The sequence below is a fragment of the Athene noctua genome, chromosome 2 (genome assembly GCF_965140245.1).
Source record: "Athene noctua chromosome 2, bAthNoc1.hap1.1, whole genome shotgun sequence".
NCBI lineage: Eukaryota > Metazoa > Chordata > Aves > Strigiformes > Strigidae > Athene > Athene noctua.
The window spans coordinates 111,458,236-111,483,910 of NC_134038.1; the positions used below are offsets into that span (position 1 = coordinate 111,458,236).

The 25,675-nt window shown below is 39.6% G+C and overlaps 1 protein-coding gene across 6 annotated transcripts in view; it reads left to right on the forward strand.

The window, feature by feature from the left end:
* Window positions 1-25,675, forward strand: part of DPP6 (dipeptidyl peptidase like 6) — a 567,835-nt gene that overhangs the window by 358,719 nt on the left and 183,441 nt on the right. Inside the window, exon 1 of one of the 6 annotated variants that reach the window (XM_074899912.1) lies at window positions 16,827-16,922. The exons of the other annotated variants lie outside the window; for them this stretch is intronic. Within the exon in view, the coding sequence (XP_074756013.1) occupies window positions 16,872-16,922 (51 nt within the window). The 5' untranslated portion in view covers window positions 16,827-16,871. Of the gene's footprint in view, window positions 1-16,826; window positions 16,923-25,675 lie in introns of those variants that run through there. 6 annotated transcript variants of the gene reach the window in all.

Consider the following 25,675-nt stretch of genomic DNA (forward strand, 5'->3'; position numbering starts at 1 on the left):
GGATAAAGCTTGAAGGGTTAGACTAATGAATACCATACACTATGCCCATACTGCTGGGTGAAAAGCAGGCTCACAGCTTTGCTGTTCACACCTACATCCACAGCTGCTATGTGGCCTGTCAACATTGACACCTTGTAGTAGAATCTTGACCATTGCAAGGCTGGGAAGAGTTGGTGTCCAGATACTTACTAGTAGGCTGGGATGTGATACACTCTGACAAAACCATGCCCAGTCCGTCCAGACAGAAATGAGAGCTTGAAGTAGTGCAGAAATGCTGAGTTTTGTCCCAGAGGCTGTCTGCTGCAGAGTATGTGCTTGCAAATCCACTATGTGAACAGTGGGAGAGTCTATAGACTTCACAAAATGCTCAGACCTCATCTGAGGGTGTAGAAATGCTGATGGGAAACTTTCAAGGGAGTTAATCTTTAAATGTAACGAGGTTTGAGTGGTGAGTAGTAAAAAGGTGGGAGATACAAACAGAATAAAAATAATTAGTGAAAGAGTTGCATTGAGCGTACCCACAGAGTGAAATAAACTTTGTGAAATAAAGGAGATACAGTTATAGGCAAGGGTACTTTATGACCAGGATATGATGTTGCATGTAAATGCTTGTAGCCTGAAGAGGCAACATAAGCCTTGGCTTTTTCTAATGCCTGAAACCTGCCTTTTCAACCCAGGTCATTTAGTGTATTTTCTTTTAAGCATTTAATGTTATTAGTATTAAAGCATCCAAAACCAGGCCAGCATTTTTAGAGGCCAAATACATTAGCACTCATCTGTAACAAACATGTTGCATATTCAGATTATTCATATGGTACTTTGGAGAATCAGATGGTAATGGGCATTTTGCTGGACATGTGGAGATTTGTGATTTGTGGTGAAGGACAGACTAGCCATGGATCTGAGCAGATGGTGGTCATTACTTGTGCCAACATGTGACTGCATTTAATTACAACAGAAGTGCTGAGGCAGATTATTTTGCTGGGCTCTTTACATGTATCTTCGTAGCAGAGTGGGTAAGTATTAAAGGAAGCATTGTATATGAAGGATCAGAACTGCAACAGATTCATTTTAATCATTGCTATATGACACAATGTCTAATATTTAGAAATTAATGATCTCACATATGTTTCCAGGTAGATCTTTCACTTGAGAGTAATACACTGTTCTTTTCAATGCGCAGTGACCACTTAATGTAATTCAATTTGATGGAAACTCCATTTTTCCTTGAATTCATGAAGCAGTAGAATAAACTGACTGCACATAATAAACATGTCTGCACACCTTAAAATACAAATGTAGCTTGCCATTTTAAACCACATTATACGGAATTATCTGTAATGCAAGATGATTCCATCTTGGAGACCACACTGCTTTATGTTTATACACTCTCTCTGGGTCACATTTTCATTTTTTATGGGTTATTTTATTATTGTTTTGCTAATGACACTCAAAGCTCTTTCTTTCTTCCTCACAATGCATCTTCAGTGACAGATAGTGTGGCCTCTTGGCTGTGAGTTTGTGGTTGCGGAATAATTTTTAGCAATTAAACACTTTATTGATTAAACTGTTCCTTCTGTTTCATGATTCATATCATCAGAGAGTGCACGGGGAACAAAAAACAGCTGCAAAGAGAACAAAGTGTAAAGGGCTGTGTAGTATTCCTCCTCACCAACCTCAGCTTTTACAGCTAACTTTCAGCCTCAACAACATCTTGCAGCCAACAACCCATGCTGAAATGCTCTAGTAGAAAACCACATACCGCATACAGAAGTAGCACATGAAGTGAGTGCTGCTGGAAGCAGAGGACTGACATTTCCTGTGTGCTTTGAGGTATATGCTGGAAAAGTGGCAAAAAGCTGGTTACAGGCATAGCAGCCTGTGGTATTGTATTGTCTACCATGCCTGGTGTGGCTTGGGAATAGGCTTGCAGAAGCACTTATGGCTGGGATTCAGTGTAGTCCTTTTATACTTAGAGAAAGGCCTATCCAGCCTTTTCAGAGATTTTATCTCTCTGCCTGTATTCTAGATCCCATCCTGTCCACATTATGTCCTATGTCTTGAATTTCCCTGGGCCAGGATGTACTTTTAATGTCAGAGGAATGATGATGAAACCAGCTGAAAGCATTTGTACATGTTCCTTTATGAATGTAAAAAGCAGTGAAAATAAAATTCTTCCTTCAGTAATAAAATGTTGTGTTTTTTCCCATATGGCTCATTTTGCTGCCCACAGTAGCTCGACCATCTCCTAAACCCAGCTCTTGCCTGCCTGCCAGGGTCACTGGTGCCCACTGATGTTGTAGGTGCCATTGTGTGCTTTTCAACTGTATCTGTATATCTTTTGATGTGCTTATGAAGCAGCAATTCTAAACTTGTCTATATCAACACCTTATTTGTCACCATGTATTTGTTAATACTCTAGTAATAGGGGCTTCTGCTTCATCCATCGCATGATGCAAAGGCCTTTTGAGGTTGGCTCCTAAGTATCCTCAAATGATGCTATTCCTTTATATTTAGGGAACTTTAGTTGCTTGAGATTAGGGCCTCAGACACTTCAGTGTATGTGGGGTGGATGCAGAGTAAGGAATTTCAGTCCTTTGTATGTCTTGGTTTGTAGCTAGGTGTAGGTAGCTGGGGAAGAGGAGCAGACCATGTACAGGAGTGCCTGGCCCTCTCTGGCATGGGAGAGCAGGGTGATATGTGTGGGGGCACAACGGGGGCTAGTCCAGGGGCGGGGGGAGCTGTGCTGTCCCGAGGAGGAGCTAGAGGCAAGACAGAGTCTTGCAATTTATTCTTCGAATCTTTATATGCAACTGACCTTCACTTAAGCATTTTGTACTATATAAATATTTCAAGTGAGCCATGAATCAAGATTAATGCATTAGGTGACTACCAAATCATTAGCACTGCAGGATGTAATAAAGTTGATGCCAGGGCTTTATTAAACAGGGCGTGTTAGTCATTAAGATAAAGTAATGGTGTAGTGTAAATGTGAACACAGAACCCCATTTCTTCTGGGTGTCTCATCCTAACAGGTAGTAATGTTAGAAATGGCAAGTAGCAAGGTAGGAAGTCAAATATGGTTTAAATGCTTATGGTGAATGAATTCTGATTAACAGAAAATCTTCCTCACAAGGAAGATGATGCTATACCTTATTTTCTATTTGTCCTCGAAACTATAGTCTGGATAGTGCTTAGGGAGCTGATTTGTCAGAGTCAGAAACAAATACTGAAAAGAACATAGAGCCAGGGAACAATGCAAAACTCATAGTTTACAGCAAGTATACAAATGTCTAATCTTCTCCCTTTTTTTTGGTAGTCACTGAATAAGAATAGGCAGTGAAACATTTTTAACCCATTGTCAAAGCGGACTTCAAGAATAAATGGGAGAAAAACCCAGAATCCACAAATTCTATTTATACTTGAAAATTCCCTAGTTTAATTAATCAGCATCCATTAAGTCTATTAATTTGTTTGGGCCCCCACATAGTCTGAGTTCGTGCTATGAATTAGATAAAAAAACCCCACTTGTAAATAGTTTTTTGGCTAATAGCTGAAAAGTTCACTATGCTGGCATCTTTCCTTGTGTCCATTCCTGTGAATTCTCAATGGTCAGAACAGCAGCGTGTTTAATAAATGCAAACAATGATTTGTATTCACACAGAAATTCTTGCACTTGCACCTGTGTTCATACACGGAGGGCTGAGCACTCCCCCATCTCTTGGTGGTCTGTGGTTAGGCACCCAGAGACCAGGGAGATAAAAAAGACACTCACTTCTTATGTCCTGTGTCAGCAGCTGCCTTCCTCCTTCACCTGCTATAACTCAGGCTTTCCATAACTTTTAGGCCAGCAGTGTTGATTTCATCACTAAACTATTTTGAGCTCCTGATGGTAATTTTTTTTACTCTTTGTAACTTAATCCCTTGAGATATTAGTGCTGATTGTCCTCCTTATTTCCATTTTTAGTCTTGTTCTATCTCAAGGAGCAAGTTTACCACTCCTGCTGTCATGGTTCTGGTAGAAATGCTGCTTTTATCATCTTTCCTTATCCTTTAGCATTTACTTCATCACTGTTTTTTCTCACCCCCTCATACTAATTTATTTCAGGGATCCATCCAAACAATGGATTCATCCTAACAATAGCCACACAACCTTAGCTGCAGCGGTCCTCTAGCCAGCATGGGAGCCGCCTTTGATAATTATTTTTCTCTTTCATCTCAAAACAAGTTTTGGTGATTTCAGATTTTGACCTGTTCCTTGCTAGGGCAATGGGTTTTGTCTGCTGGTTTCTCATCCTCAATTTTCATCTTGAAATATCTTTCATCATCATCAGATTGTTTCTTTCTTAGCTGTCAGGGAGTCTTTATAAGTATAGTAGTTGCAGGGTAACATACCAACGTAACATTTTCCAGTGGCCAAATCCTGCAAACCAGTCATCTGCTATTATATAGGTTTGGGGAAAAAAAAGCCCATGGTGACTTTAAAAACTGATAGACAGGACTAAAGTGTGTTACTGAAGGATTTAAACTTCACAGAGGAGATACATGTTTTAGCTGATGGCTCTGCCTTGTAAACGGCCCTGTCTTTTATAATACATTAGCTGAAGTAAACATAATTTTTGCATTGCTTATTTTTGCAAGCAGTAACTAACATGTGATTTAAATGATCAATTTATAACTATCTGAGGTTTATACCTTATCTTATGGTGATTTATTTTTGTGTAGAATGTGCTTTTACTACAAGTGACATTTCAATAGCGTATTGCAGTCTCTGGAGTCCTTGAACTGTTTCCAAGAAGTAAGCCTGCTGGGGTTTAAGCCAGTTTGGAAATCTGTCTGTTGGGTTGATGGATTATAGCCCATGTAGTGAGCACTCAGCCTCCACAAGGTTCATGGCATCTTCACCTTTAAGTACCTAATTTATGTAGAAATGCCAATAAATTATTTAGAAGGGCATGCTTGCTGGTATCAGCAGTTCTGGAGCAAGTAAAAATGGTATGACTTTGAAAATCATTGGAAATGTTGGCAGATCTTCAACAATTCTTTATAGGTTCTGGCTATTAAATATTTGAGAAAAAAAAAAGCGCTTGTTTTTATTCTTCTCCCCAAGATTTTCTTGCCAGTTCTGTAGGAATTTATCAGGTAAATTGTTCTTGGAATAAAGTCCACATTGGTTCTGGAAGTGTGCATCCCAGAATCGTATGAAAGGACAACAAATGTTCAGTACAATATTAAAAAGCTTCTTCCTTTCTTCCTGGCTCATTAAGGGTTTGTTCCTGAGTTTGCAGAAGCCTCACATCTGTACCAATAATCTAAACACTGTAATGACCTGCTCAGTGATGGCAGGACATGCTCCAACACCTCCACACTGTTCAGCTCTTTTACGCTGCAGATGAGGTTGGCCACTTGATGCTTCTGGGCTGAACTCAAAACTTTCCTCTGAGATTTATTTGTTTTTTGCTTATGGTGTGGACATGGAGTTGCTGTGGTATGGACAACTGAGTCCCACTGCCTGGGCCAGGCCATGTTTAATTACTTAGTATGGGCACATCTGTAGAGGCAAGGCAAGGATCCAGGTTAGCACAATATGCAGCGCATTTGACTATGTAGAAGTTTGCCCTGAAAACGTAAGTAATCCTGCTGGGAAACTGCAAATGTTGACTCTTCAGGTTAAATACCTAAAATCTGTCTGAAGGTGTCTATCTAAACGGCAGTGTTTTTGCAAGTGGTGAACACCTAAGTTCTTTATTAAATCAACAGAAATTTGAAAATCACCTTGTAGAGACAGTGGAATAAAATTAACATTTTTTAATATACAGATTTACAAGAATCTGCTTTACAAGAGCGACAAAAACCAGTTGTGCCATTTCTACACTTGGGGTTTGTAAGATACCACCAGTCCAAGTAAAATTTGCAAACTCTTACGCCCTCTCCTTCTACTATAACTTCCTCTTGGCCTCACCCTGAGATATCTGTGAGAGCAAAAAAACAGGGAAAGCAAAATAGCAAGTGAAAAAATAGCTTGACTAATTCTTATTTGATTGCAAATGAAAATTGTCATTGCACTGCTATGTTAGATGTCTAGTAAAAGGCAGGTGCCACTGTGCTGCCTTCCCTTTGGGAGGCTATTCAGACCCAGGGTTTCTGCCTCCTCAGCCACTCCAAAAAGGCAGGGCATTACTTGGCCACCTGTTGTAAAAGAGGCATGCTTGTATGGAAGGTGAATATTTTTTTCTTCTTTTTTTATTTAATGTTTACACCATAATAGCAGTCACTGAAAATCAGACTTGAATTTTAACTTCATGCACAAACAAGAAAACAAGCTATACCCCAGATAATATTTTACAGAAATATGATACAATATATTGATTTTCTTTAATCCTGAAATTCACTGTAGTAGTGGTGCAGCTTTGTTCTTAGCTTAGATCTGTTTATCTAAAACTTTAATGACTAATTTTTTTTTTTTTTTTGTAAAGCCTAATTGAATTTTACAAACAGGATTAGATCTTTAAACTATGAAGCATAGCTGGGAATGATTATGGAAGACCAAACTAAAGCAGCTTTCTGTTATTTGCAGTGACAGCATGGCGAGCTGCTTTCTAAGGGCGTCATGTGCAAACAGCTGCTATCTTAGCATGGATCTGGCTTATGACTTTACAGCAATTTGGAAAGCTAGTGCGTTTTCACCTGAAACAGTAACTTTGGCCCACAGAGCCTGATTTCTGTGTGTGAACACACGCTGCTGAACTGGGGTGCAATGTACATCGCTCACTATGGCAGGCAGTGCCACCTGCTTGGACTTTGGTGCTGTACTGACTGCTACTGGCTTCTGCATCCGTGTGGTAGCTCACTGTCTCTTTCAAAGGTGATATCCATCACATCTATGCAAGAATCTTATTTTAACCAGTAAACATATGGTGAGCATAGTTGCTTTTTACTGTGGCCAGAATGATGCAATTCTAGGTGTGAATCTGCTGCAGGGCATTGTCTTTAGGCAGGATTAGGTAGCAGAAGATGGAGCCTCTTGAAATAGATCCCAGTTCAGGTGAATTTGATTTATATTAACAAACTAACTCTCTGACATATGTAGAGGGACAGGGAGACTCTGAGAGCTCTTGCTTATGGACAGGGTTGGGAGAAGCACCTTAACAATTTCAGGGAATGTCGGCTTTCAGCTGCTGGCTGTCTCCGAGGTACACTAATAAAACATTTCAGGTTGTCAACAGTGATTTGCTTAACAGAGGCTTTAGCGCCAACACTGCTTCTTTTAATTAAGCTCTTTACATGTAATGTTAGGACAATTACTAATATGGGGAGGTCATAGTTTTGATGGGAACTTTTAGGGTCCACTGTCAAGACTGCTGAGAATTTGAAAATCTGGTTATTATCAGAATGATAGTCACTACAGGTAAAATCTCTTTTATTTGTTGTGGATATATGAGTATGTCTATTGCCTGCACCTGACCATCCCCATGCAATGCCAACATAAACATCGCCATCTTCTTTAGATGCTGCAGCATTTCTGCTTGTAATTGCCAATTTATCCAGTCATCCCATTACCTCACTGGGAGGCTGGCTGAATTTAGAGGAGTCTATAAATGAATGATAAGTCTGAGGAGGAATAATATCTGAGAAAGAAGAAGCAGTGGTAATATAGGAAATTTTCTTTTTGAATAGTTATGTTTCTATTCTGGTCATTACATTTTGTTCTCCCGTATGTTTCTTGGCTGCTGCAGGAATGCTGTTAGTTTTGCATTTATTTCCAAGCATTTTTCACATTATTTGCTGTGTGCTGGGATTTCTCTTTTACCTCTGTCTGGAAACATTCCTCAAAGACAAGTAAGGACCTGTCTGGCTATCTCAGGGACTGTCTCTCTTATAGCTGCTTTGATGTGTAAGTAACTACCTGTCTTGCAGTAGCTGGGGTTCACGTAGGGAGAAAGACAATTTAGAGCTACAAACCAAAATAAAACTAATGGTTGTATCCTACAACATGTTACGGCATCATCCAGAAGAGCTGTGTTAGTCAAACTGAATGAGCTGCCTCTTGAAATGCTTAAACCTCTTAGGGAACTCCCAGTCTAATCAGAGGAAACAATAGAGGATGTTATCCTCCCTGAATAAGCATACATTTTAGAAGGCTGTAGGTATGTGAAACTATAGAGATATAACGTGGTTTCGAAATAAAAATATACTATGCAACCTCATGAAAAACGCGGTCAGGTTGAAGATGGAAGTATGAGATCTATATTTCAGGTTTAATTTTTAATCACTATCAAATCCATTAGAGAAGTGAAAATAGAGTATGATCAATTGATATAAAAGTACTTTTTCCAAAACAGTTAACGTCTTTATTATGAAGCAGCACCTGCTACTGCATCGAAAGCTATTTGATTGTATGTGCATGAAGTAATACCCATAGAAGAAGTTAGATGAATAAGCCATAATAAATCATATACCACAAGGGTATGAAGTTAATATCAAGATTAATTATACACTGATTTGTAAGTCATTATATCATAGTTACCAATGTTGAGGTTTAATTTTTCTCTAAAAACTGATGAATTCTGATATAGCTTTAACTATTTACAAGCCCCCTTGAGATGCAGGCTGAAGCAAGACAAGGAAACATACCACAGTTTCACTGGTTTGCTTTGCATAATGGAGTACTTAAATCTACAGTATCAATCATATCAAAACTTAATTGGAGTTTCTGTTTTCTGATCCAATGTTGTAAAGACCTTGTTGTGTTTTGTCTTCCAAGTGTGTGGTAGCAGACTGTTTTTCTTATTTTTACACTCCTGATAATCTTTTCTTGTAACATTGTGGCATCATTTTTATCTGATTTATTACAATTATTAAAAAGCAGGAAAACACAGGATATATTCTGCCATGTTTTATGAGATGTTTAATATGTTGTGTCAAATATAATTTATATTCTTGAGTGATTAGCATGTGAAACACCATAGTATTTAATTCCGTTTTCTGATTAAGGGCCAGATCCACTTAGAGACAGACACCCATGTTTCGCTCCCCACACTGTGCACAGAGAGGGCTGGTTGCTGCAGGGAGGTGATATAAGAGTTTGTACACAGGGCAGACATCCTCCTGCCAGGGAAAGGATACCCCTATTATAGCCACCTATGTTGTATCTTGGGCCTTTCTCTGCAGAGCAGGTGTTTATGTTGGTAAATCATATAGCAGAATATCTAGGAAGTGACTAAGCACTCCTATCTCCAGCCACCTGAAGCCCATGGGACTTGAGCACAAGTTTAAATTGTTTCCCTACTGCAGAAAGGTATCCTGTGAAATGCTTTTCTGAGTTCATCTACAGCTGAGCCGATGGGGCATGTGGGGCCAAAGAAAACCATGGCCCTTTCACAGCACTATTTTCCCTGTGGAAGAAAGAGAGCATCGTATCAGAAAGGAGGCAGAAAAGCCATAGTGTAGTATCATGCATTAACTGACAGCATCATTTCTTAATTGGTATCAAAAGGATTTAGTAAAATGTTAAATACAGTTACTGATTTTAGGAGCTTCCCATAATGTGCAGTGTTCCATTTATATTTAGATGAAGAAATCAGGAATACTCCAAGGCACACTGTACAGTTACTTAATAAAACATAGACAGACAAACAAAACCTAATTATAATAAAGTCATGTTTTGCTTTTTTGGAAGTTACATATTTTTTATTCCTTTGCTTAATTTCCCACATATCCCTTAAAAAAAAAAAAAAAAAAAAAAAAAAGGTTGTTGCAGTTCAGAAGAACTACGCACATCATCCCCATACATCACACACCCTCCTTCTGAGCTCAGAGCTTAAATGGTGCACAGAGGGTGACGAGTGCCATCTGGACTAAGGTAAATGTCATCCCTAATGGACATGGGAAGCGTTTTTCTGGAGGCTGATTCCAAGTGCAGGCCCATTATGAGGCAGGCCAAGCATCCCCACCTCTTGCTGATACCATGTCCACTCATGGCAGTGGTCTTTGCTGAATCAGACTCCGTGAAGGATGCTCAGGCAGTTTACTGTGACTGCTACGATCATCCCAGTAGTAGCAGAGAGAAACGGGATTCTTCCTCCCTCTGCGACAAATGTTTTAATAATTGATAATGAAAGCGGTAAGCTGGAACTATATGTGGTATCCATTCATGCAGCGTAACAGGAGCTAATAAAATATACAGAGTGCGCGTACCTGTGTAGAACAGCAGATAACAAATAGCATGCCCAATGGTATTCTTCAAGCCAAGATCAAATGCTCCTATCCTGACAAGGTGATGAAGACAGTTGATTAGCTGTAACTGCCTTGCTCCTCTTACTTGAAATGATGCTCTTACCTCTCCCCTTGCTGCTCACACCACAGATGTGCCGCCTATGGGCATGGATGCAAGACCAGCTGCAGCGTGGGACTATGTGTTTTGTTATCTGGCCATGGCTTCAGAGGAGATACCGCTGGCACGTGGGAGCAGAGTGGGGAGGCTGCTGTGCTGCGGGTCAGCTCTGGCCTCTCTCATTGAGCAGAAATAAGGGGAGCTGCACCCTTGCTCTCTGCCCTGGCCAACAAACCTCTCATGTGTTAGGCTAACCTTCAAAGGCTACGCCCTTGCCTCAAAACCCTTGTGGGAGATTTTTTTTCTCTGTATGTGAGCAGGAAACCCATAGGAATATGGCTCTTAAAGGGTGCTATCTCAAATGGTTAGGAATTGGCATCAATTTTTACACGTGTTTGGGAAACTGGGAAAAAACAGGCATCTAAATGGCTTTTAACAATTTAGTGGCTTTCAGTGTAAATATCTTGTATAGATGACCTAGTAAAAACCTCCATTTTCCCCCCAGATTTCTGTGCCTAGAGTGAAAAGGAAAACTATGGGGAAAACAGTGGCAGCAAAAGCTACAAACCAGTGAGGAGGTAGGAAGATGCAGATTAGGGCGTTAACATCACTACTAAGTGAGGTTAACAAATTGTCTGTTACTGGATCAAAAAACGGATCTGTACTGTGGGCATCCACCATGCATGGTTAGTCACTTCTACCATGGAGTGACTGACTGATGGGGAGAGGAATTAGATCAAAATCAGAAAATTGAACTAGTACAAGCATTAAAAAGTCTATACAAATTTAACTTTTCCAGCCATTTCTCTCACTGGGACTTTTCCACATATTTCTTTCTGCAACAGATGCATTTGCTGGTTTAGGAATTTGAATTTTTAATATAAGGCTTAAGGTAAGTAAGAAATTCGTTGAATTGTAATTAAGAAGGATGTAAAGTATGAATGGCATAGAATACAGGAGGGTCTTGGGAAGTCCATGCTCAGCATGAACCCAAGCATGGATGTTTTGTAGACTCGTATTTTGAGGGCGTCCAGGTTCAGAAGTCTTGTTATCAAAGGATCAGGATTATATCAAGACATCTTTCATTCCCATGGGGGATAATGACTTCCTGCCTGGATGGCAAATGTTCTCATTTCCCATGAAAAGTTACAGGACAAAGGTTAAGTGCCTCCTGTAATTTCACAAAGAAATTTAATACAAGCCTCTAGCTGTCTTTTCTATCTGTGCCAGACATTTTTTGTTGTTCTAGAAGCTGACTGCATGGCACAGCCTGTAACACAGGGGCTTGTTAGGACCTTGGAAGACTGGTTATTTTACACTTCATGTCTTCAGTCTGCAAAGGGGATGTGCTGCATAACTTGTGCTGAGAGTACCTCCTCTTGTGACACTTGCATCTTGACTCTTGGCATCCCTGGAATTGTTTTACCAGACCCCAGGTAAAAAAGTAGAACTGGGCTTATTCCCTGCAAGGGAATTTTTTTGTTATTATATTTTTTACAGAAGCACAACAGCAGCAGACAGATTCCAGATCTTTGTCCTATTACCCAGAAGAGTTTTCCTCTCTCTCAGGAGGGAAAAAAAAATACTGAAATCACAAACAAATAGTGATGAAGCCATTAAACAAAATGGAAATTAAGGGAAGAGTGGGAATGAGATACTGTTGATGTGAATTTTAAGAGTCCTTCACAAATGGTTATGTAAGAGAATGAACTAGCTTCTGATTTTTTTTGTTAAATTCATGCCAAGAAAATGAAAAAAAGAACAATCTGAGTTTTGCAGTGCCCCATTAGTTTGCTATGAGATTTCCTGAAAATAATATGGCTTTTTAATTTTACATTATAAGGCTATGATAGCGATATTTTATGAAGGCAAAATACTATGTACAAAAAAGCAGTGATTTTTCTTTTCTATTTCAAGACTGCAAAAAAGCGTTGGGTACTAAGGCACAGCCTTATCATATTTCTTGCTAACAAGGAGAGGTCATAAAACATACGTTTTTTCCTCCTCCATCCTCCTCCTACTAAAAAATAAATGAGAGCATGTCTGCTTTGCAGTCACTGTCCCAAGTCCTAGCTTTAAATTAGCTTGCTGGGGTCCCAAGAGCTTGTGGCTGCAAGAGCTTAGCCCAGGCTGACTGCCCCAGCATTTATCCCAGCTTCTCAGGCAGGTACTGTAACACTGTGATCCATGTTTCAAAGACAGCGTGGCTCAAGGTGCCCTAGTCAGCTACTGGAGACACTGGATATATCACAACAAGAGCCACCATGCTCTCAGGAGCACACATGGTGATGGGATGTGCTTTCAGTTTTAAGGGTCTCTTTTTCCCTGTGAGCCCAAAGAAGCCCATGGGAGAAAAGAAAGAAAAGGAAAACAACCCCAAACCAATAGCTTTTACTTCTGCAATTCCTCTGATTCTTTTGAACTACTGATCAGACATATCTTTCATTAATTATTTACTACAGTATAGTCCCTCACTGTATGGGGAGGGGATTAGCTGAAACGATGAATCTCTGCTGCAGTTTGCCACCCTTGCTTGGTCCTACCCAACAGGGAAGGGGCTGCAGCTATTGACTTGCAAGGTGTTTCCTCAGAGGAGTCAAGGTCCAGCTCCACTTAGCTGACTAAAGGGCAGATTGTTTCACATTTCAAAGGAGGTGAAAATTAATGGATAAAAAAGAAATTACTTCTCGTAGAGAGCTAAATAGCTGTGTGTGCAGGGGGTGAGTCCCTGCTTTCCCATGCCAAGATATGGAAAGAAAAAAACTGGTGGGGGTGTGTGTGTGTGTAAATATACATATATATAGTTCTCTGTTGTAGTAATATAATACAGTGAAAGAATCTGTGCAAGTCTAATTGTTTTCTTTCCCTTTTTTTTAATCCTGCCTTCATCATTCCTCTTGTCCAAATGAATGTGACAAAAGAACTGTAATATTTTAGTATTGTGCCTTGCTGCTTTGTTTTCAATTTTTAGGTGAAGTGCTGGGCTTTGCCATTATGTTTTATCCTGGCAACTGAAAGATTAGCACTTGACACTCCCTTCATTAATAGCTCAACTATCTGTAAGAGGAGGGAATAAATGGTCTATAGTAGCCTGGTCAGATATAAAAGATTAGACTAACATATAATCACATACTCTTGACATGTTTTACCAACAGGTGAAGAATTTCTGGAGAGAGAAGTAGAAAATCCCATTATATTGTGAAGGGACAGACAGGGCAGTGTGGGGCATGTTCAGCATTGTGGGGGACACTGCAGCAGAGTAAAATGCCAAGAGCAGAAGAGCCTTGACCTCTCTTCCTCAAGAGAGCATTTGGCAATGGCTGAAGATTCATCTGTCATCATTAATTATCAGATTCTTTACATTGACAATTATCTGTTTTCTGTAGAGGGATGTTTCCGTGATGGACCAGATGAAAGGCTGTTGAATACACAAGGGGAATGACACAGGTATTTATGTCAATAAAGTGGAAGGAAAATAATACAGCTGATTTATCTGGAGTAGCTCATACGACCTGTCTGTCCCTTCATTGTGCTGCTGATATCTTTTGGCAACCAGCACGGTGGCCAACGTATGAGCACAGATCAGTTGTGTCATATTCTTTCTTCACTTCATTGATGCAGAACATGTCATAAAATCTTGCTGTTCTCAGCACTGCCTTTCAATTCCTGAGTTTGGTGACAGAAAATGTCACTTGAGAAAAGCACAAGGGCTATGTCTGGTGATAGTTTTGGGAAACATCATGTGGAGCTGTGTCAGCTCGAGGACATGCTCTTACTGTACCTTTGAGTGTGAATGTCACTGTAGTGCTGTGTGTCCTCTTCTCTCCAGGGAAAGAAGATGCCCTATGTATAGTTGTTGTGAATATGAGTCCATAGTTTGCAAGTCAGATAATGGGAAACTGAGAGCCTGTGACAATGCTGTGAAGTTATGAGAACTGGTTTAGCCCTCTTGAAAAAGCAGGCTTTCAGCTGAGGTTTGCTTTCCTGACAGTTAACATTAGTGGAAACCTGAAAACTTTGGTTCAGATCTTCTATACAGATCCCACGAGTCCAAAAACTTCATCATTTTTACCCTTAAATTTCTTCATGTGTTCAGCTGCAGCTAGGCCGGTGTAAGGTCTTGCTGAATGGGAAGTCTGGAGTTCAGAAACCAAACCCTGCTTTTTCTGAGTATACAGAAGTGTGTGTGACCACAGGTAGAAGGGTCACAAGCTGCTGAATATGAGAAGAGCTGACAAATGGGATTTCTAACCAAAATTACTTTATATTGCAGTACAGAAAATGTTGAGCTGTGCAGGCTGGTAGGAGGGAGAGTTCTGCTTCTAGTTATGATTCAACATTGTCTTTCACTGATAATAGCCTTTTTGTAATCAAAGAAGTTAAAAATGAAATACATGTTGCTGATTTTTGTGTGTGCACCAATGAGCAATGCAATCATAATGTAGCTTTAAATTAAATTATTTTGTTCCTTTTTTAAAATTTCAGTTTAATGGTTTTCCCTGGTGCCAGAGCCTAATTTACAGCAGAGAAAATTCCCTTAAATTGATACTTAAAAACACACTCACATACACTACATTAACCTTTTCATTCCCTTATGGTGTGTGTCAACAAAAAATGATCCCAGTAACTCTGCTTATTGGAGAGATGCATCTGTAGAGTATATTAATTGGTAGAGTTCCCATTCTGCTCTGGACAGATTTTTCACATGGTAAATGAAATCTTGGCTGTGCTAATGCTCTTCTCTCTTTAAAAATACCAATGCTCCAGCCCCCATCATTTTCCTTCTCCCACAGCTACCTAATCTGATCACTTCTGAACTCTCATTAGTTATGAAAGAGTTTTATCTTTGCATTTAGATAGGGAGAAGAGAGGCATCAAGTCCCAGGTCCTCAGGAGTGCTTCTGTGCCTGGATCCTGGTGAAGCCACAGGTAATTAAGAATCTGAACATCTCGGAGGACATTGGACTGGGCATGTTTGCAGCATGCATGAGTGGGCTAGATGGGGTTACTTGGTAGGGAAGTCTGTACTGGAAGGTTTGTCGCAGCATCACATGAGTTTAGTATGTCTTTAAGTCTTGTAAAGTGAGTGAGATGGACAGAGAGATGAAGATAGAGAACCCTTTTATGTGTATTTAGATCAGGAGTTGATCTGAAGCTCTGCTGAGCACTGTAGGGAAATGTGGAAATGGCACTCCCTGCCTGCTGGTCTGTTAAGACCCCTTAGTTTCAGAAGCCAAACCCTACTTCTTGAGAGAATAACAGGTTGGTGAGTTGTGGAGAAGAAACTATCTTGGACACTTGCCTTTTTCCTTCCCATCTCTGGTGGATTTTTCATGGGATGCAATGAAACTGCCACACACAAGTCATTGTATTGCCAGCTTGGGTGATTTTTCTCTTTTCAAATCCTACAGCATGTTTAAATCAATATGATATTTCTACATTTAACTTTAGTTTTAAATGCAAAGGGGACCTTTCTAACCCACACTCTCTTACTTTTGACATCAGAAATGAGAATGTCACGAAATTAAAGGAAGAATTTTGATTACAGCAGAAACTTTAAAGCTTGAAGCCAGTGAAAAGCAGACGGATAAACCAGCAGCATGATTTGAGAGAAGAGGTGCTTTTGTCAGTGCTGTTAAGATGCTAACATGAATTGTGTAGGGAGATTAAAAATGATCATGATAATGCAGTGGCTTTGCTGCTGGGTGGCCGTGACCCTTGTGAAATAGATCTTCTGCAAGAAAAAAATTGCAATTTGTGTGTCAGTCATTTTTGCTTTTTTCTTTTGAATGGGAATGTGAATGTCTCCGTTCCATTCTGTAATCCACTTACCGAGTCTCAGTATTGTATTGAATTAAGGATACTTCTTTCAAATTAAAAGTGAGCAAGAAAAGTGTTCTTTTGATACAAGGAGTCATGCTCCTGTGGTGTTGTGCCACAGTTAACACAGCTCAGTATGGGAAAGAAAGTTGGCATCTTGCTTTCCCGAGGAAAAATTACTTACTTTGTTAGTTGTGTTTACTGCCACCCAGAAAGTTTTGAAAATGAAAATAAATTACTTTGCAAAGCTCTTTGTAATGTGCTCTGAGAACCCTAGTAAAAATAGAAATCAATTAAAACAGATCAAGCATAAGAGTCATAAACCTTTGGAGACCTTGGAGTCACTTTGCCTGACAGCAGCAGTCGGTGCTGAGCCAGCCTGCTGGCATTTCACGCCAAAACCCTGAGTACCCTTCGAAGATCTGTAATTCTTCAAACTACAGTTTTCCTAAGCTAGAGCTGGAGGAGGGCCAGGGAGAATTAAGACTTCTATTTTTTTAACTTCATGAATCAGGAGATCCATGAAGTGGCTTCTGATTCAAGAATATCTGAGAAAAGCCCAAGCAAATCCCATTAGGAGAACTGAGATGACTCCAGGTTATTTTGACGACAGTCTTGCAGCCTGAGGACTCTGCTCCCTGCTTCATCATCCAAGCAGTGCTCACAGAAATCAGCACAGGTTGCTGCTAGCCAGAAAGAAATAGTTAACATTATAAAAATGGAAGACAGGCCTCCTTTCGCTGTTGTGTCCCTTGCTTCTTTCTCCTGTGTGAGTAATGGTTCGAGCTTAAGCAAATTAATTTCCTTAAGAGTAAGAATTGCAGAACTGGGGGTGAATTGGGGACTGTAGGTTTTGGAGTTGGGGTTCAGATGGAGTTTAGGGCTTCATTTATATTTTGAAGTAACCTGGAGGGGTGCAGGGGACCAAGCATAGGTGTGGTTTTTTAGCACGCTCCCAGTCATGGTTTTGGCCCATTACTAGTAGGACTACAGGAATGCTGCAGGAAAGCCTGGGGTTCAGAGTGGGCCAGGGACTGCTCTGGTACAGAAGTCATACAGTCATGCTGAACTGCAGTGTAAGAGGATTTGGCTGTTGTGGATGAGAGGTGTGTTCTCCAGTTGCCCTTGGGACAAGAGAACAGATTTTGGTATGCTTTATTTACTGGTTTGTATTTACTTATGAAACCAGGAATGAAAGATTTGGGAGATGAGAAGGGGAGAGAGACTAAGCAAAAAGATCTTGGCTGTACAGGTTGAGGAGAAAGGGACTTAGCTGGGAGAAAAAAGCCTTCATGCTGCATGCTACTCCAAGAACTGCTAATGTCTTTTAATTTAAAAGCATTGTGTAAAATACAGGTCCACACTTACATATTTTTCCTTTGCTCAACATTGTTAAAATTTGTAACAGAGAAGAATATTCCTTCTATAATTTTAATTAAAATCTTGGCTGCATACTACAGATGGAAACAGCACTAGAGACCCACACATGAAATATAACTTGATCCTAGAAACAACAAAAAGTTAAGATTCTCTTAAAGGTAGAAGTATAAGATAAGTAGCGTCTTAATACAAATATTGCTACAATTATGAATAATACAATTGTGTTGTCTTTGAAATATTGATACATCAAATAATTTCTTTTCAAAACAGTAAATGACTTGTGCTTAAAAAGAAAGTAGTGTAAAAGACAAAAATCATCTGTGAATTTTAGCATCAAGGATAGCTCTGGAGTTTGCACACCTCCTATACTATACTTTGATTTTAATAGGATATTCAGATGCTTGAGAAATCCAGCACCATAATCTGATTAATTATGATATATGGAAGAGATTGAAGGACTAAGGCATGCTACTAAAAATGTTATTGACCTCAGTAAGGGCAGGCTCTGGCTTGAAACAGGGAGGAACTTTTCTCTCTCATGAGATCCTACTGGCTCATTTGAGGAAATTTTATTTTTTTCCTGCTGAACTCAGCTTTTATGTAAAAACAGATATTGCTGAAGTCCCACCAAGGAGAGAAATATGCAATTTTTACTGGTCCTTTACTAAATTCAGCGAGTCTTTTAGTGAGCATACAGAACAGATTTTATCATCACATGCTTGTTAGGTTGGACATTTTTATTTTTTCAGTACATAAAAGCATTTTATGTTGTGTCTCATCATGGAGGTTCAGGTAATTGTCATTACTTTTGAAACCCCATTATTATGGGCTCTGATCAAATGTTCTCTCCCACAAAAAAGTTCTGAATTGTCAGTGCAGCCTTGTCCTCCCTACAGTGCAGTCCCACACCATCCTCTTGCCCCTTGGTCTGTCTGTGTCCCCCATCTCCCCATGTAACTCCAGGACTCAAGGGTCAATCCCGCCTCAGACCTGGTTTGCCCAGCTGCTCCCATGGCCATGGGATCTTCAGGAGTTGTCACCTTGCAGCCCTCACACCAGCCAGGGATCTCATCTGAAATCCCCAGTCCACCATCATCCTGTAAGAAGCGATGATGAGAGAAATATATTTTGAACAAAAAGCAGCTGATGCATTTCAGGTAGTAATAATAGATGATGGTTGGCATGGTAGGTTGTATTGAGGGTGCTTCTCTCTTTCTTTCTGTTTTTTGTTTTTTTTTTTTTTATTTTCCCATACATGCATCAAGCTTTGCTGTGTCTTAATGAGAGTTATATATGTCAACCAACGGAGGAGCGACCCTCCCCTAGCCCCAGCTGCTTTAATTCACACATGAATTAATATAATAATTACTGTATCACAGAAGCGTTTGCAGGTAACCTGGCAAGGTAATTTTTACTTTCTTAGCACGCAGTGCTGTTTCTGCATCCTGAGTCTGATGGACACCTCAGGAGAGTGCAAAATGAAATTGATAAAACCATTTCCTTCCCCCCCGTGCTGTACACACAGTTTTCATATTCCTCTTCCCACTGTCTCTGCAGTGTGGTGACCTCAAAACTTGGCTGTCTTCACAGCTCTTTCTCACATTGTTCCCAAACAAATTATTTAGGAATTAAATTCTGTTCACCTTGTGTTTTCCTTCCTGTACCATTTAGAAACAAATTATTTACAAACTAGATTACAGAAGAAAAAAAATGCCTAGGAGTTAGTAAAATATAATATTAAACAGAATTTGTAATGCTGTCTTCTACCCAGGGAGATTAAACACCTCGCTACTTCCCTTATCACAAATTCTTCCTTGCTGTTCGGAGTCGTAAATTGAATGATATTTTCTTTTTTCTGAAATATAGTTTCACTAAAAAATGTAATTGCCTGTTTACAAATGTAAGCAGAATGGCATTTTTTTGGAATTAGGGGAGATGACAAAGCTTTGCCAAGCTCTCAAGTATTGCAGAGAAGCATCTTTTCCCATTTCTTTAGATCGTAATTCTACAAGAAATAGAGTAGAGAGATGTCATCCTTGGCATCGTCACGTTTTACAGATGCTTTCTGTGTGGGTATGAACTGTTTCAAGGCTCGCATGTGTGTGTTGCAGCTCAGTTTGGAGGGAGCCAGGCTGTCAGAGCATTACAGCGGAAAAACTGGAGCTAAGCAAGTGCTGTGGCACACAGGGGTCTTGGGATCAGTGATATAATCTGTGGCATTTGGGCTTGCCAAGCCTTTTCACAGATCTGATGATAACACAGACTCCTATGAAATAAAATTCTAAGCATCAAACCAAGTTTTACTGGTGCTATGGTAGACATTTCACCCGAGGAGATGATTTGGTTCTGTTTTAGTGGATGGATGTGTGTGCTTATATCAAACACTGAAATAAAATCAAAGAAATGCTGTTGATTTTATGGGCTCTGTCACTATTGGGAATGGTTCTTTAATTATGACTTGAATTACAGTAGCAGCTAAGGGCCCCTGTGAGGATTTACAGTCCCACTGTGCCAGGTGCTATAAAAACATCTAGGTTACAGCAATGAATGAACCAAATTGATGGTGGGAAAGTGAAGAAGATTAATAAGATGACATTAAATCATGACCATCACAATTCTAGGCTAAAAGTATCTCTAATAACGTATGTTGTGTGTCATCCACACATACAACATTGCCATCTCCTTTCTCCATGCCCTTGGCCGCAGCCACACTTAGTGCAACAGGTCCAGTTGTTGTTTGCAGCTTGAATTTTTGTCACCTTGAGATAGGCTCCTGACAGGATTTCAGAATCCATGTTCCTAACTTGGAATTTATTTTGGAAATTCCATGTAGCCACGTTGTCACTAAGCACTAGGAATAATTTGGGAATGCTTCAAATGGCACTACTGCTTATTTGTACGTTGTAAGGGGGTAGGAGGATGTTGCAGTGTAGTTACGATACTTGAGTACAAAAGTCATGTTAGATGCCAGTTCAAAATACAGAGATGCTAAATTAGTCTTTTAGTGCTGCTAGCTATGGAGGGGATCCAAGACTGTTTCATCATAATGCTCATAAAAATGATGGGATGTTATTAAATATCCATTTCGGCAATACAGTACAACTAGGAATCCCAGATATTACTGTATTTAGATCTTTTTACAAGTTTTTTTTTAATTTAGAAGTAGCACTGGGTTTCATTTGTAGCTGACACAGACTGGCTTTGCTCCAGTGGAGCCAATGATCTGTGTCAGTCAGTGCTATCTGAGGATCTGGTGCCTTCTGCTCTAAAACTGTGGAAGACCCATCATCTGTTAAAGCTAACAGTTAGGTGTAAGGTACAGATGGCATTCATTTTCTCCTATTGGCTTTGTAATAGAAACATGTAAGACTGAAAGCTCCATCAAAGCATAAAACATGCAAGGTTTATTTTTACAAAGGGCTGAGTGTTACAGCTACAGCCTTTTCCTCGCTTACTCTCAAACACTCCATTAATGCCCAACCTCAAAGCTTTTGCGTATGTGCACTTTGCAGAAAATTGTGAGAGGAGATGGTGCTACAGTGCCAAAAGGAGTGGCTTTAGGGCATTCATATAAGAGCCTCCCAGAAATGCAGGGCAGGATAGTGTGTTGCATTGTGTGCAGGGTAAAAGATTTTACTCAGGGTGCAGGGGAGTAGACAGCAAAGATGTTAACTGCTGTTAAGTCATTGCTCCCTATTAGCAAAAGCATTTATTATCAACAGAAGATGTAAGACAAACATAATGTAGCTGTCTTTCGTCACTGTGACGGGCAGGATGGTTTTATCCCTCTGAATCTTTCTGTTGGGGTTTTGCAGGAAAGCCCACATGCATGCCGTGCCTCATTTGTAAAAATAAACCAAGCTTTTATTCCTCTCAATCTAAAATGTCACCTTTAGCATCAGAACAACTGAATTTACTGTAGCCTCAGGCTTAGGCTCTCTGAGCCTATCTGCAAACCGATTGCTATTCAGCATCACACTTCAGCTGGAGCACAGCATAGGGTGCTCTGCAGCAGCAGGAGGGGAGGGAGGTGAGTTGGGAGGAGAAGGAAAGAAAAGAAAATTTAAAAAACCCAAACAAAAGTAACTCAGCTTGAATTCAGAGATGAGAAGGATGCAGTTACATTCTTATTATTGTTTATCCATATTATTATACTGCCTAAGTTCTTTCATGATTGAGGTTTCCACTGTGCCAGGCAGGGTACCAAAAATGATTCCTGCCCACGAAGAAACTCCATCCTAAATTTAAGTCAGGAGAGTGGCAGAGGATCCAGACAGGCGGAGGAGTGCAATGAGACAGTAAGGCAGTATCGATCAGCAATGTAACCAGAGGTCTCAGCAAACCTCCTGCTGTAACGACTGTAATGGATGTAGTTTACTGCCATTATTATTGCAATAAATATTTCTTTTTTGCAACACAAAGTTAATAATCTAACCGTATGAGTTACCTACTCTTATCTCATTTGTTGTACTGTTGTACTGTTTAGCAGTTACAATCTGCAGCAATTTTGTATTATAAGAACTAATTAGGAGCAAGATTATTTTTTACTGAACATTATCGGAGCTTTTGCCAGGGACAACAGTGTTTCCATACCTTAATTCCTCAGCAAAGTTTTTATTCTGAGCCATGTTCTGAAACTGGTCTCTGACTTGCCAGAGACATTGCACTCACTGTTATGTCATCAGGCAAAAGTTTTAATTTAGAACAAGGTAGCCTGAGGTGAAGGTAGAATACATATTCCTGATTAACTGTGTTGACAAGCTTGCTAGAAGATTCTTCGTTTATTATGTTTGTGAGTGTGTAGTATTTCAGGTAATTTAGTTAAAGTTTAGAAGCAAATCAAAAAACCCCAAGAAGCAGAGCTTTCAAGAATTGCAGGTATGGAAACCATACAAACCCTTGCTGTAAACCCCATCCTACCACCTCTGAAGCCAATAAGGAATCCTGCACCTGCTTTTGTTTCATACCATTCATTTCTTGGTTTTTCCTTTTTTTTTTTTTTTTTTTTTTTAAATTTTCTTTTTGATTTACATTGGCATAACAGAGAGCTCAGTCTCCTGTCTCCAGCTGTCGCCCAATGTCACCTGCTTCAGGAAGGGCCCTCACATACAGCACACGTCTGGAATGTATATATTCCACTATAACACACCTAGATTTTATTGTTATTGTGCAAAAGTGGCAACTCCATGTTGAAAAGGAGTAAGAGGCCTACCATGACTATCCCGCTATTGATACTTCAGAGATTTTGGCCCAGGATCTATAGCTTTTATTAAATAATACCAATAACTTGACGAGTGATGTCTATATTGTCCTTCTTTCATTTTGCAATATAGACATGACTACTAAAAAAAAAAAAAAAAAGTTGTGCATGATGAGTTTTTGTTTTAAGAAGCTATTATATTACTCTAATATGGCCATCATGCTGGCAGACTTTTGTCAGGTTACAAATAAACATGCCAGAAATAATTCTGTTGACAGCATCTTGTATTAGAGCACATCCAGCTTCCATCCATAACACATCAGTACAGTGATTCTTTCACAGACAGGAAAATATGTCATCACAGATCTATATTTTAGAGTCTTAAAATATTGTAGGTGTCTGGATTTACGGCTTCAAAGTCAACTTCACAGGTGGGTAGCGTTATTTTTCAATCATAAATGAAGATGAAAGTGATAACATTTACAGTTTTTAATATGCAGCATCAATGAAGTGTGCTTATGTTAAAACCTGTGGTAACATCTGTTTTACTTTCCTAATCCAAAATCAATTAAGGTTTTATGTAAGAGAAAAAAGGGGGTGGAAAACAAACAGCAAAGGAAAAAAGGAGAAAAAGCAGGCTGAAGGGCTTTAGCTAGCTCGCAGAGGTCATGCAGGCATTGTGCTAGTTCTTCATGAAAAGCATAGAGCAGGTGACTTACTGATTAGTGATTTTGTTTTAATGTTTCCTTTTATGCTGTTTCCAGTAGAATCATTCCATCAGAGCAGAAATTGAGCATGCTTTGTTTATTTCCATTTGTGTAATAAGCTCAGGTTTCAGTATTAAAACCAAAGTGGTATCTTTAGGATTAACAGCCATGGTTCAGGAAAGGTATCTGCTTGCTGGTTGGTTTAGATCTCTGTGTTTACATCTGCAAGCTGGGATCTTTCAGGAATGGGCAAATTATGGCTTTGTGCTGTGCCTTGGAAAAAAACACTTTGAGGTACCACTTCAAGAACATTTCTTTGTGTGCTTGAATCTGCCTAGGGCTTAAACACTTTCCTGTCTTCAGTGCCAAGCACAGAGGCTTTCCTGAGCAATGTGAATAAGTAGCTGATGTCTGCTTGTGGGAACTCCTCCTGTTCAAGGGGTGGGAGTTTGCTTCCAAGGACATGGGGTATCATGGACCAGTGGTGAAGCTGTAAACTCCTGGAAGTAAAAGCTGGTTACAGTGACATAGTAACATCTCTTTGAAATTAACAGAAATACAGATAAGCTCTAAGGCGGTGGTGCTATGGTATGATGCGTGTGCAGCAGTTTTACTGTAAGTGATTCCATCAAAAGAGACTTGAAATGGCTGAGAAGAACAAAAAAGCTTCTTTCCAAACCTGTGCTGAATAAAGCTTACCTTTCTTTGAAATGTCATCTCTTTTTTCTTTTTATCAGGGGAAATTTCCTGACAGAATTTTGAAAATAAAGTGAAAATGTTCCTTTCTGCATCCTTGCAGTGTATTAAACCCTAAAGTTTTGTTTATGAATAGTTTTCCTCCTCTTGATACACTAGAAATCCCCACTCTTTTTTCTTATGATTTTGCTCAAATATTGGTTGGTTGACTGAAGAATTAATGGGATTATGATGTGATAATGGATTCAGTGGAAGTATTGATATCCTGAAAGCTTAAGCACATGTGTGGGTTTCTATCACACTGGGAGTCATGGACGGGGAAACCTCACTTAATGCAAGGTTTTATTAAGCTTTTGAACTACTTCTGGGTTTATAGATCTAATTCAACTCTGTGAACTATTTTTTTCAATTTTAAAGCTTCTGACCATTCAGGGTGGAGAGGGCTGTTAGATTATTTTCAGGAATGTGACTGTTGCCATCAGTACTGTACTGCTGCCTGCATCTTACCTTCTGTCATTAGACACTGTCAGGGCTTTGTGGGTAGAAGTACTGTGGTTTCTCAGCTGCTTCTCCCCCGTTCTCCTGTCATCCCTCTAGGTCCCACTGTGCTCTGATGTGAAAGGAAGAATATTTCTGCCACTTACTAAAAAGCCCTGGATTCCTTTCCTGGCTTTATTTCTCAGTTTGTGTGTGACCCTGGGAAAGTCACAGGCTCCCTTTTGAGCCTATTTGCATCATCTGAAAAATGGGGACCATAACAGTTTCCTAAAAAAGGTGTTAGAAGACTAAATTAATGAACATTTTTATTTGTGCTTAGGGTGAAGATGCTGTAAAAATGCAAGTATTTATATTCTTTCTGTTTGCTTGTTGGCAAAATTACATTTCTCAAGGCTCCTGACCTACTTTTCAGATTTTTCTCCAGTAAGAATAATAAACTATAAATTTGTTCCTCCAATTATTTTTCGTTTCAAATAGAAAGCCAAGTGCAAATGAGGGGAAGACAAGGTGGGCAGGGTGGGCTAACCTCTACCCCTCTTTGCCTGAAGGAAGAGAACCATCATGTCTTTTCCAGAACTGGAATAATAATGAAATACAGATGCTACCTCCAATGTTTAATGCCTCAAACCTGGCTTCTTTCCATTGCAGGTTTATAGCCTTTTGTAATGGATATATCTCCAAACATACAGGAAGGGAGTCTCAACATTATATTTTTCTGTGAAATGGATTCTTGATAGGGAAAAAGTTGAAAAATATTTTCCAGCCTTTTCTGAAACCAAAACTGTGAGTTTTGCCTGACCTCCCTGCTCAGGTCGTGTTTTGTGTCTAAGAAAAAGTTACAGTAAGTGAAACAAACTCCCTGAACTACAGAAGAACTTAGTCTATTATAAAGTTTTTTGTTTTCCTGAAAAAATTAAAAAAAGTAAAAGAATCTTTTAAAGAAGTACAGACAGGTCTGTCTTAGACCCACCATCCCTCATAATAAAGGAAATGAGGCAAAAATTCTAAATTGGTGAGGCTGACAAGGAGGAGGAGCATACA